The sequence below is a fragment of the Euleptes europaea genome, chromosome 4 (assembly GCF_029931775.1).
Source record: "Euleptes europaea isolate rEulEur1 chromosome 4, rEulEur1.hap1, whole genome shotgun sequence".
Lineage (NCBI taxonomy): Eukaryota > Metazoa > Chordata > Lepidosauria > Squamata > Sphaerodactylidae > Euleptes > Euleptes europaea.
The window spans coordinates 115,874,499-115,887,780 of NC_079315.1; the positions used below are offsets into that span (position 1 = coordinate 115,874,499).

Below are 13,282 nucleotides of genomic sequence, written 5' to 3' on the forward strand. Positions count from 1 at the left end.
TAACTTATTAAACTCAACCCCCCTGTTCAAGACCTCCATCTAAGAACAGGGGGGTTGGGCTGAGGGTGGCTCACATCCAAAGCCCCCCCTCCTTTCTTCATGAAATTAAAGACCCTGGGAATCACGGCCCTCCTGCTTGCCGTCTCACTTGTCAGAAAAAAATGGGATTGGCTCCTCCCAGGAAGCGTGGATTTTTAAAAAAGCAATATTTTTTATTGTATTTTTATGGGATACAAAAGGAAAAAGGGGGAAAGGGAAGGGAAAAAAATAAAACAAAGACAACATAACACGGTCCGTGTCCAAAGTAACCCACATCTCCTCTTACCCCCAACGGTGATCTCTAATACTTGTGATACTTATGATAATTAGCAACTCCCATAAATATTGTTCATAACTGTCTTACTGCCTTATCCATTTCTCCTATTCTTCTTATCTTCGCTTAATATTTGTTTATACTTAAAAACTATTGTATTAGTAAACTCTTAAGCTTGCTCTACTTTCTGTTTTCTGCGGCCCCCAAACAAAATAAAACTATAACATAAACAATTCAATCTAGTGTATCCATCCATCCATTATTCCATCCATCCATCCATCCATCCATCCATCCATCCATCCATCCATCCATCATAAGTGTCTGATACTTAAGAGAATTACATATACATATTTTGTCACGCATGTCTATCGTAAAAAGGTCGCTATCTTTGTTTATAGTCTTCGACTGGCTTCCTTTGAAGCAAATTTGTTAGTCTTGACATGGTCGCAAATTCACACAGTTTAGTAATCCGTTCTGTTAATTCAGGTGTTTTCTTAGCTTTCCAGTCCATTGCAAACAGAGTTCTTGTATTGGAAGTGCGGATTGTTGAGCAGCAAAGGGATGAATTTCAGCCTCGGGCAGCCCCTGGTTTCCCTCTGCTACAAACCCACACCATGGCCTTAGGGGAGTCACTTAGTCTCCCCGCCTGTGCCATGGAGATACTGATTCAGAAAGGGCTGCTGTAAAAACCACTGCCAGATAAATTATACAAAAGACTTGGAACACCTAAACGTCCTGCATAAATGTTCCCCGTTGCTGAACCCACATTTGTTTCTATGTAATGTGTGAAATGGCCCTCTGCCTTGGCGGTGCAAGGGAAGAAACAGAGACCGGGATTCTTGTCGAAAGGGCAGAAGTCAAAAGAAAATGTTACGCCGCAGGCTCAGACAATCATAAACAGGCAGATATTCATAGAGTTTAATGAGTGCTCTTGGCTCCACATTTTCTTGGCAAGAGCTTGTTTTAGCTTTAATATATTTTTCTTTTTTCCCCCCAATTGTAGTACAAAGTATGGCTCTGGTTAGCTAAACATTGATGACTTTTCCATCCAAATAATACTTTTGACAATGAACAAACCGAGCTCATAATCTGCAGCTTGATGGATTAGATCATGGAGAGGAACACATATTTGCAGACATGAAAATAAACATACCGGTTTCAAAAAGCTGGAACAGCAAACCCAGTCAAGCCAGAGAGCAAAGCAAAGATGGCTCCCCCCACCCCCATTCATGAGTAACTTTTGTATTTTTAAAACCTTTAAAGAACCTCTGCAAATCTATTAGCGCCTTTCTTGCTGAGAACTAGTCCCTTACCAACGGTGCTCATTCGTGACAGGCTGAAACGGTATGGAGCTCCCAGCTCCTAGTGTATGGAGCTCTGAGCACATTTTTTCTTTTAGTAGTAGTAGTGGTAGTGGTGGTAGCAGAAGCAGCAGCAGTAGTAGTAGTAGAAGAAGAAGTTGGTTTTTATATGCCGACTTTCTCTACCACTTAAGGAAGAATCAAAACGGCTTACAATCACCTTCCCTCCCCCTCCCCATAACAGAACACCCTATGAGGTAGGTGGGCTGAGAGAGTTCAGAAGGAACTGTGACTAGCCCAAGGTAACCCAACAGGCTTCATGTGTCGGAGTGGGGAAACAAATCCAGTTCGCCAGATTAGCCTCCGCCGCTCATGTGGAGGAGTGGGGAATCAAACCCGGTTCTCCAGATCAGACTCCAATGCTCCAAACCACCGCTCTTAACCACTACACCACGCTGGCTCTCCATGAGTAGAACAAGAGTGTCAAAACATACGGCCCACGGGCTGGATCCGGCCCCTTGAGAGCTCTTATCCAGACCGTGAGCCAGCCAAGGCAGCCCCACGCACACCCCACTCTTGATCCGGGGTGGCGAGGCACGGCCCGGTCAAACGAGGTGACATTTTTCATATTCCTCAGCATACAGCTATCACTAGCCAGTGGTTAGAAAATTGGGCTTCAAATCCCGTTTCTGCCCTGAAGTTCCCCGGGCGACTTTGAGCCAGTCATGCTCCCTCCGCCTGGCCAACCTTACAGGGTTGTTGTAAGGGCAAATCAGAGAGGAGAGCTGTGCACACCACCCTATGCTCCTCGAAGGAAGTCTGGGACAACAATGGGGCAGGCGGGTGGTCAGTCGTAGGCAACCACAACGCAGGGAACCGTTTTTCTAAAAAAATATCTAGTTAAATGGTGTGGCCCTGTTGTCATAACAGCAGGAAAGCTGTGCATAGCATTCATTTAGAGCACTGGTTCCCAACCGAGGGTCCGTGGACCCCCAGGGGTCCGCGAGAACTAAATTAAGGTCCGCGAAACAAAGTTATAAACCCATATAAATTAATATTTTCAATTAAAAGTTCTCTATTATAAAATATATATATTCAAATATTATTCTAAGTTTAGTGTTTAACTAACAGTTATGATTAAAGTATATTTTCAAATTCTCGGAATTTTTATTTTGAACCTTGGGGTCCCTGCACCGAACAAAAAAATCCTAGTGGTCCCTGGTCAAAAAAAGGTTGGGAACCACTGATTTAGAGGCCATACTGCTTCCTGAACAGCGTTGCCATGTGTCCGCTGGCAAACCAATGGCTGGCAGGAGGAAAAAAAAAAAACCAGCCGTCAGCAATAGCGTGACATTGCTTCCAGAAAAACCTGGCAATGACATCAGTCTTCATTAGGAACCCTCCAAAACTCTATGATTTGGCCACAGAGTTTCCGGCGATTCCTAGAGAGCACGGCATCACTTCCAGGTTTCCCCAGAAGTGATCAAGCTTCCCCCACCCCAAATATCCTAGACCCAACAGGTCTTCTGCTGGTTGCCAAGCTGGCAAGGTCTCCATAGAATCATAGAGTTGGAAGGGACCACCAGGGTCATCTAGTCCAACCCCCTGCACAATGCAGGAAATTCACAGCTACCTCCCCCCCGCACACTCACAGTGACCCCTACTCCATGCCCAGAAGATGGCCAAGATGCCCTCCCTCTCATCATCTGCCTAAGGTCACAGAATCAGCATTGCTGACAGATGGCCATGTAACCTCTGCTTAGATGATGGCCATCTAACCTCTTCTTTAAAACCTCCAGGGAAGGAGACCTTACCACCTCCCGAGGAAGCCTCCAACTGTTAGAAAATTATTCCAAATCCTGCGGAGCTCAGAAGTAAGGCAACAAGTGCCCGTGGTACTTTTACTCCTGTTATTGCCTTTCCTCAAAGACACATACGCTCCATCCTTTTAAGAGGAGTCTCTGTGAGAAAGCTTTCCTCCGTGAGCCAGCGTGGGGTAGTGGTTAGGAGCGGTGGACTCTAATCTGGAGAACCGGGTTTGATTCCCTGCTCCTCCACATGAGTGGCAGACTCTAATCTGGCGAACAGGGTTGGTTTCCCCACTCCTCCAGCTGCATGACCTTGGGCCAGTCACAGTTCTCTCCAAACTCTCTCAGCCCCACCTACCTCACAAGGTGTCTGTTGTGGGGAGGAAGGGAAGGCGATTGTAAACTGGTATTCTGGGGTATCAACTCCAATAAATTACTGCAGGTTGGATTCTGTTTATACATTCTGAACCACAAATTGACACCGGGTAATAAACACGAGGTAAATGCCTCTGAATCTGGGTGTAGTGGTTAAGAGCGGTGGTTTGGAGCGGTGGACTCTGATCTGGAGAACTAGGTTTGATTCCCCATTCCTGCACATGAGTGGCGGAGGCTAAGCTGGTGAACTGGATTTGTTTCCCCACTCCTCCACATGAAGCCAGCTGGGTGACCTTGGGCTAGTCACACTCTCTCAGCCCCACCTGCCTCACAGGGTGTCTGTTGTGGGGAGGGGAAGGGAAGGTGATTGTAAGCGGGTTTTATTCTGCTTGAAGTGGTAGAGAGAGTCGGCATATAAAAAAACAACTCTTCTTGTTGTAGTTGTTGAAACACGGCCTCAGTTAAAGCTACTTGGCTCGTCTTCAGCACCCGACCTGCGAAAACGTACACCACAGAGAAACACTCATTTTAAGCTATTCCTGTTCGGTTAAATATGATGATGATGGGCATCGCAGTGATTGGGGGCCCTCTCCTCTCTCACCACTTATCCAGAAGAAAAACACACAGCTGGAGTGCGCCTTACGCAAACTCGGCTGACCCAAAACAAGTCTCCTCAGCAGCTGTGCAAACGGAGCGGTTCCCCACGCCCCAAAAGGGTTTGCGGAGATGATCTGGCAGCTCGATACTAAGCGCATTTCCTTGGAATCCCCGGTACGACGGGAAATTACTTCCAAGTAAGCGATCCTCAGATCACGGCATAAGTTACGGCTCCTCGACGAGGTCGGACATTTCACGGTGCCACCACAAAGGCTGCTGGGAGGTGGTCTTATTAAAATGTCAGCCGACATTGAACAGTTGGAGAAGGTGTGGAGAGCCCCAATTGCTTCCCCATCTGACCACGCTTGGCCAACATTCCCTCAAACCACATTTCCACTCACTTTCTGGGTTCTATGAATTGGCTTTTCAGCCTTTCCTCCAATAACACAATTTGCCGGATAAAACAACATAAATCTAGGTATCCCAAAGCGTAGGACAGCTCTGCTTCCTTATGGCCGCAAAACAGCAAAGGATGTAGTGTACAGAAAGCAAAACTGTTCCTATGCAGCCATGCTTTAAATATTCTGTTCTTCTTTGATGACAAAGGTATATCTTCTTACCAATGAACCTCGCTGTATTACAGCCCTACTGAGAGACCACTGAAAATTAGTTATCGGTGATGACTGTCCATCTGGGGAGGCCATAAAATTTCTAGCCACCTTACTACCAGTATTGTGGCCACACTGAGAGTCTCCACAGCAGCGACGTGGATCCAAATTAAGGGGAAGGGCCACTTAATTTGGAGGAAGGCTCCTTCGATTGGAGGAAGGCTTCAAACCTGAGTCAAAAGGAAAAGTGAGGCATTCCCCCCCCAATGACAGTATGATGCACCCCAATGTCAGTATCTACTGGGGATATGTGACCCTCTTGCAGAAACTCTTCATGCAATTGGGCCAGTGTGGCAGAAGAAAGTTTCTCTGTAGGCCTCCTCAGATGGTGTGTCTTGGGTGCAAATGTCGGGCATGGGTAGGAACGAGCACACTCATGCCTCACCTATGGGCAAGATACATTGTCTGTGTCATACAAATCAACCATCAACTTGCTTTGTTAACTGCATTATATAACATCTATGTTATATAGATGTCCTATGTCGTACAAATCAACCATCTATGTCTATGTCGTACATCTATGTCCAACAAATCAACCATCGGGTCGCTTTGTTAATTGCATTAAACATCATGAAATGAAGGTACCCGAACTTCCTGTCCTTCTGACTTCATTCTCCATTTCCTTTTGTACCACATCTATAGGATTTTAAACTGTTACTGCAAATGATGAACTTCTTTGAGAAGGTGGGCAGATAGAAATATAGCGAACAGATAATGCATATCAAAATGAGTAGCTGCAAAGAAAACCAGAACGAGTTGACAAAAGGATATCTTTTGCAAATTAGGACTCTTACCTGAAGCAGCGGAGGAATCGTAGGAACTCCTGTCCCTCCTACTCGTTCTGAAGGTCTGAAGGTCCTTCTCCCGATAGGTCCCGAATCCTTCAAAACTCCTCCGTTTGCTCCCACTTGCATCATTGTCGCGCTTTTCACTCAATGAATTGATCTCGCCGAACACGTCCAGAGACTCAGACCTTGCGCCACTCTCAGCATTCCCAGAGTACCTCTTCATGCACGAGTCGGCAGGGTCATTGCCCGAATCGCTCTTATCCTTGCTCGGCATCCACTGCTGGGTGTCAGAGAGTGACAGTGTAGACAAGGTGTCCACCTCAAAGCTGCTCTTGGAACTTTTGTGCCCCGTTTCGCAATGCTGGTGCTTCTGTTTCTCTTTATGCTTGCTCTTCTCCGTCAGCAAAGAGAGGTCTTTATCCGAGACACTTAATCTTTCGCTAACCGAATGGCCAGAGAAGCCAGTGGACTTGCTAGCAAAGAGACTGCTCAGGTCATCATGTGCCCCCAATATCCGCTCGTCCTTGTGTTTGTGCTTATGCTTGTGTTTCCTTTTGTGGAGTCGGCCGCTGGGCATGCTCGGCCCCGCAACCTTTGGAGAGGTAAGTGAAGAATGCACGTCCCCAAGGCCCATCCCAACGGGGGTCTGCAGATGAACGCCATGCTTCACTTTATGCTTGGCAGTATTGGGCATCTTCATGTGCGAGCTTGTGTGGAACTGGGGAGGGGGCACAGTAGGCCTCATAAATGGAGAAGCTGCTCCGAGTGTGTGGGACAAGTACAAAGGAGCTGGGTACTGACCGTAGTAACCAAGATTCATCATAGGCATTGATGTGTAAGGCATTCCATAGGGTGCATAGTAACTCCCACTGGGAATAGGGTAACCAAACCCTTGTAAAAAAGGCACCTTTGTCATGGTGTCATTGGTTTTGGCAGGTCTACCACGCTTCTTCTTAGACTTCAGGTCGGAGGTCCTGCGAAGATACAGCAATGGGTCGTACTGGATATATGGCACAGGGTAATAATGATCAAAGTTAATCCTGAAAATGCTGGGGTAAGGATTTTCGTGATAAAACGTGTAGCTCCTGTGGGAAATCCTGAACAATTGGAACTTGCTGATGAGCTCTTCCAGGTCTGCGAGAAACTGGAGGTCGTCTCTGTTCTGCAGGTTTTTCCTCTTCCTCTTGTGCTTTGGTTTTTTCATGGTCTCGTGAGAGAGAAAGTTATCAACAATGAGATGCTTCTGCCGGTGGCTGTGTCTGTTCTTAGTGCTGGTGTCTGACTGAATCGCCTCTGGATTGTCCAGGCTACAGAAATCGAATGAGTACCTCCTGCGGGATTCTGAGGTCTTCTCTGCTTGGTCAGAAGTACTGTTGTTGTCAGTTCCAATCCCACTATCGCTTGGTATGGTTTCCTCGCTGTGGGATTCGCTTACTGGGGAGAGCGTGACTTCCTTCAGGGAACCTATATCACAAAGGTGGGAAGGAGAATTTGCCATTAGCCTGGGTGGGGACAATTTCCAAGTCCCGCTGTGTATTCCTTTCTGAGTTTTTGTGGGAAGAGCGCTGATGGGCTGTAGATTTGGCATAGTTTTCAATTCTGAAAAATTCGTTTCAGTGCTGGCAGGGCTAAGGTTGCCGTTAGACCCCACTAACTGCGTCGAAAGCGGATGAACAGCTGCTGGTGATGGCGCCACAAGTGAATGCAAGTGGGAAGGCACTGCTGGGTTATCTGGCTGGCTGGAAACAGGCCTCAAATGTTTGATGGCTGTCTTCGGTTCTTCCAACGGGGGCTGCAACTCAGACCGTGGCTTTCTTCCCCTTTTCTTGCCAATATAGATTGTCCCCCTCTTGCTCACATTTATCTGCTTCCCTAGTCGGGCATCAATGGTCGGAGCCCCCATACTAGCGGGTGGCTGTGTTTTCATTTTCAAAGCTATGTTGCTAGAGCAGGATAAGATCTGGCTCAAAAGATTCTTCCTCTTGAGGGTCTTCATTTTGTTAATGGTCTTAATGGTTTTCTTATCCAACACGCCGAGCTTGCCAACCTTTTTGTGAAATTTCAGCTCGCTGATAGATTTATCTTCTCCCGGAGCCATCTGGGCCAACTTGGCCAAGTTTCGTCTCCTCTTCCTTTTTTTCGTACCAGGAAATTCTCGGTTGATTGGACTGACCGGGCTGGTGGATGTTCCTTCGTGGATGGTTTCGACGGTGAGCAAAGGCTGCTTCTTCGGTCGCCCCCTCTTCTTCTTGATGGGAGTAATCACAGTAAGACTGTCTGTATTGGTATACAGAGGACTAGACGGAGTTATGGGATAGGCTGATGGAGGTTCTACCATCAATTTCTCAGAGGGGCCTAGAGGAGGTTCCCGGAGCATACTCTTAGGTTTGCTGCAAGTCCATCTTCGTTTGGCGGCAAACTTTGGATGTTGAACCTCTGGCTGTTTGCTGAGTGCAGGAGTATCAATGGTCATTGAAGCAGGGGTCACAGTTGTGGACTTTCGGAGCCTGGTGGCATTGGTTGCAGGAGATTTATGAGCGACATTGTTTTCTACTGGCACTAATGATGGCTCGCTTTCAGTAGCTTTTCCTTGCTTTGTGACTCGCAGATCTTTCTTGCATACCTCTGTTTGTGAGTTAATCCTGCTGGCTACATCACTGCTCACAGGGTGTCCGGAAGGTGGGGCTTTCTCTGGGATGCTCTTGTCAACAGCATTTTTGGGGGACTGTCGTTTCTTCCGTTTGTGGCCAGGCGGCTCCGCCGTTGGAGCCTTGATCGGTATAGTAATTCGCACGCGACTGGAGTCACTTTCAGAACCGTTGGCAGAGTTTGGGCTTTGCCTAGGGGGCGATGGTTTGGTCGCGCCAGATTCCTTTTTCCCTTCCATACTGTCATGAGTTTTGGCCTCAAAGGACTTCTGAGTGTTTTTCACCCATTCTATGTCTGCGTGTTGGATGGTTTGGTTGATTGAATCTTTTTTACTGGATTTTTTCTTTGAGCTGCCAGTGGGTGGGTCAGGAGCTTCCATCTGTCCCCCTCCCTCTTGGCTCAACCGTGGCAAAAAGCCATTGCATTCAGATGGATTAATAGACTGGGAAGTTACACCAAGGGCACTGGATCCTGGGACCACGCTGCACACAGTATGGTCTTTGTTATTACTGGTGGCCAACTGACCCCACGAGTTGCTGGCATTAGATTTCTTAGACTGGGATTTGCTGAAAGACACTGTGGTCTCCGAGGCAGGGGTCTTGGCGGAGCTGCTGGCTTCTCGATTTGGCTCGGGTTCGATGAAGCAGGCTTGGGAAGCCGGACCAGATTCAGAGCTCGCCGACCAGTCGAGATGATGCTGGTTGCTGCTTTTTTGCTGGTGCCTTGATTTTAAGGTGTCACTGGTGAAGTCCTGCTGGTGCTCTGGATTGTAGTGTGCAGCAGCATGCTTTTGCAGCCGGTCATAAACCTGTGAAGAGCAGAGGAGAAAGTTAAATATTGTCACAAGGTTCTTGATTTCTAGCACGACTGCCGTCCATAGGAATTTGCAACGAGTCATCAGATGGATGGACTACGAACTCTTGACGCAGCAAAACGAGGGAACAAAGTGAATAGCATTTGCCCAACTGTAATCCCCATGCTTTTTGTATCTGCTGGTGCGCGGGTCAATACTTGGAGGATGAAGAACGGGAAGAAGGGAAGAAGGCGAGGAGACAGGGAGCAGTGCTGTCACTCCTGCGATAACCGACTTGATTCCACGCTCTACTCTACATTGTCAACGCACATTTGAACCTCTCTTGCTCGGTTGGGACATGCACTTAGGGGTATGTGTGACCTTCCCGTGTTGCGGTTTTCCAGTCACAAGACTGCTCCCGTATCACTCCCATGGCAAAAATGGAACTGTAGAAAATATTTTTTATCTATGCCTGCTCATGTGTTCAACAGCACGGGTGTCAAACATACGGCTCATGTGCCAGATCCGGCCCCTTGAGAGTTCATATCCAGTCTGCAAGCCAGCTGAGGCAGCCGCCCAACCCCCATTCTCGATCTGGGCTGGCAAGGCATGGCCCGGCCCAACCAAGTGACATTATGTCATATCCTGCCCTTGTAACAAATGAGTTCGACACCCCTGCTCTATGGCATTGAAGTCTCTCCCCTCGCCAAACCCCGCCCTCCTCAGGCAATTGGACACTATGGCATTGAAGTCCCTCCCCTCTGCAAACACCCCAAATCTCCAGGTTTTTTCCAACTCGGAGTTGGCAACCCTACTTCTACCTGTTGTCAACATTCCAAAGTACCCAGAGGTTCAACACGGTCGGGGACCCCTGGTCTAAAACAAATCTGAATTAAGACAGTCCAGATTCCTGCCTCTGAAGTCAAATTTTAGCCTGCAGCGTTGTTAAGACACAAAAGACCATTGCTTCGTGTACAGGCTACTCCTTCCAGACTTCACATTGCTCTTAATTCTCTACAGGTTACCATGCGAGAGCCGCACATTCTGAAAGAATCCTTCCATGTGCTTTGGTGCGGCATGATAACCACAGGTCACGAGGCCCAGCGCGGGCTGAGTTTCATTAGCTGTTAACTGATACGCGCAGACTGTTTATTCAAAAGGACAGGCAGAGAGAGCCGAAATTAATGCACTCGAAGTGTATTTTGCTCCCAGTGTATCCACCTGGATCGCTGCCTGATCCCCCACGGCTCCTAATGTTTTGGCTTCGGTCCCCGTTGCTGGATGAACTGTACCGTCTCAGGGCGGCAAAAAGAGCAAACACAAAGCGGCAGCCAAACTTACAGGAGAGAGGGAAGAGAGGGGAAGGGGCAACAACCGTTTAAAACCAAATCAAACCCACCAGCTCTTGGGTTAAGGTCAAGACAAACGACACCGATGCCCTAACTTCTGATGCAACTAAGATTCGAGTCCAGTAGCACACATGAACACATGAAGCTGCCTTATACTGAATCAGACCCTTGGTCCATCCAAGCTGGAGGGTGACAGATTCAAAACAGATGCTTCTCCCTGTCCGCTCTCTCTATACCATGCATCATTTTATAGGCCTCTATCATGTCTCCTTTCCAAGCTAAACATCCCTAAGCGTTTCCATGTGATGCTGGTTGCAGCCATGGTGGTGTGGAGGAAATCAGCTCCTAATCTGTCAGTAGCCCTTCTCCCCTAACGCCAAAAAACACCTGCCTGGAGAGGCCTCGCTCAGATCGCTGGATGGCAACCTGGCTGGCAAATCAAAGCTAATACCTCGACGCCCCCTCTTTAAGGCATCAGGCGATCCATCTGCAAAAACGGTTCCTCGAGTATAATTCCCTATTAAGAAGCTTTATCTGGATAGATAAGCAGCTGCTTCTCATGTCACTAATTGCTGTCTGCTGTGATTTTTGAAACATCTGCACCATTGTGGCTCTGCTATTTTCATATTCTAATCAGCCTGGATTTTGGAAGGAAAAATGTTTTTTTCCCTTTAATTTAAAGGCATATCACCGATTGTTTCTCTGGGTTAATTAGCACACAAATCTCTTTGCAGAAATGATTGAAGGGTAAGAAGAACACTGATCAGTTTTTTAAACTCTGTTTTTTAGTTTTAGTTTAGTTTCTGAAACTCTGTTTATATCATACCTTCCCTTCAAAATAGTGAGCCCCGTGGCGCAAAGCGGTAAGCTACAGTACTGCAGTCCAAGCTCTGCTCACAACCTGAGTTCGATCCCGACGGAAGTGGGTTTCAGGTCACCGGCTCAAGGTTGACTCAGCCTTCCGTCCTTCCGAGGTCGGTAAAATGAGCACCCAGCTTGCTGGGGGTAAAGGGAAGAAGGTTGGGGAAGGCACTGGCAAACCACCCCGTAAACAAAGTCTGCCTAGCAAACGTTGGGATGTGACTTCACCCTATGGGTCAGGAATGACCCGGAGCTTGCACAGGGGACCTTTACCTTTTTCACCCCGCAAAATGTTTGGGTTAGCAAACATTGGTTTCTCCGCCTCCATTTTATCCTCTCAACAACCCTATAAGGTTCGGTGAACATGTGACAGAGGAAGGTGCTCTCAATGTTCACCCAGTGAGCTTCAAAGCAGACTGGGAAACTGGGACACAAATTTCCCACATCATAGTGTGATGCATTAGAACAACACAGAACTCCGTAGAAACGACCAGAGCTGGGTTTTGGGAGGTGATGAATTTAGCTGCTATGAAAAGAGAGAGAGAGAGAGAGAGAGAGAGAGAGAGAGAGAGAGAGAGAGAGAGAGAGAGAGAGAGAGAGAGAGAGAGAGAGAGAGAGAGAGAGAGAGAGAGAGAGAGAGAGAGAGAGAGAGAGAGAGAGACCTGATGAGTGGTTTCGTGATAACCACTTCTGACACCACCAAACATGGGCTCAAAAAAGTCAACATTTTTATTCTCTTTGAAGAAGAAGAAGAGTTGGTTTTATATGCCTGCTTTATCTACCTTTGAAGGAGAATCAAATGGGCTTACAATCTGCTTCCCTTCCTCTCCCCACAACAGACACCCTGTGAGGTAGGTGGGGCTGACAGAAGGCTAAGAGAACTGTGACTGGCCCAAGGTCACCCAGATGGCTTCATGTGGAGAAGTGGGGAATCGAGCCCGGTTCTCCAGATTAGAGTCCGCCACACATATGGAGGAGCAGGGAAAACCAACCCGGCTCTCCAGATTAGAGTCTGCCGCTCTTAACCACGACACCACTCTGGCTCTCTTAGAAATCTCATTCTCTGTCACTTAAATCATTGTCCAGTGAAAGCGGAGCCACACAAATCGAGCTTGCTCCTTTTCTTTGTGGCAAAAAGGCTATCAGCAACAGGTATGATACATCTGCAATGTGACTTCTGATCCCCTCTGAGAGCGGGTGCGGTGAATAGATGGAGGAGTAGATCCCTGGCTGACCTGGGTTCGAATTCCTACTTCAACTAGTGAAGGTCACCGAGCGACCTGGGGCCTATCACAAACTCTGAGCCCGGCCCACCTCGCAGAGTTGTTGTTCTGAGAGAACGGAGGAGGGGAGGTCGATGTTCTAAGCTGCTTTGAGTCCCAACGAGGGAGAGAAGCGGGATATCAATAAATAAAGGCAAACACAAATGCCTGCACAGGAACAGGAAAATATGTGCATTTGAAATGAAACCGTATTTCTAAGATTTGTCATTGTTTTACACACACACACAGAGAAACCCTGTGTCAGAAGCCACAAGAGACTGTTTGCAAATTCAACCTCCACACCTGTGATAAATGGCTTTCTAAGGATCAGTTAACATCTGTGGAACCGTAGAATTTCCTCCAGAACTTGTTTTGCACGTATCTACGGCCATGTGACCTCAGTGACTGTGCGAACGCCGTGTTATTATTTTTTTTACGATGTTATATTTTAGTTTAAATACCAAAGTCTTCTGTTTGCTTAATCACTGCGGTTTTCAGACGTTTCAATTTTTTAAAAT

General features: G+C 47.4%; 1 protein-coding gene across 1 annotated transcript in view; it reads right to left on the minus strand.

Moving 5' to 3' along the window:
- Positions 1-13,282, minus strand: part of SETBP1 (SET binding protein 1) — a 220,671-nt gene that overhangs the window by 63,072 nt on the left and 144,317 nt on the right. The window contains exon 2 of the mRNA XM_056849083.1: positions 5,857-9,307. Within this exon, the coding sequence (XP_056705061.1) occupies positions 5,857-9,307 (3,451 nt within the window). The remainder of the gene's footprint in view (positions 1-5,856; positions 9,308-13,282) is intronic.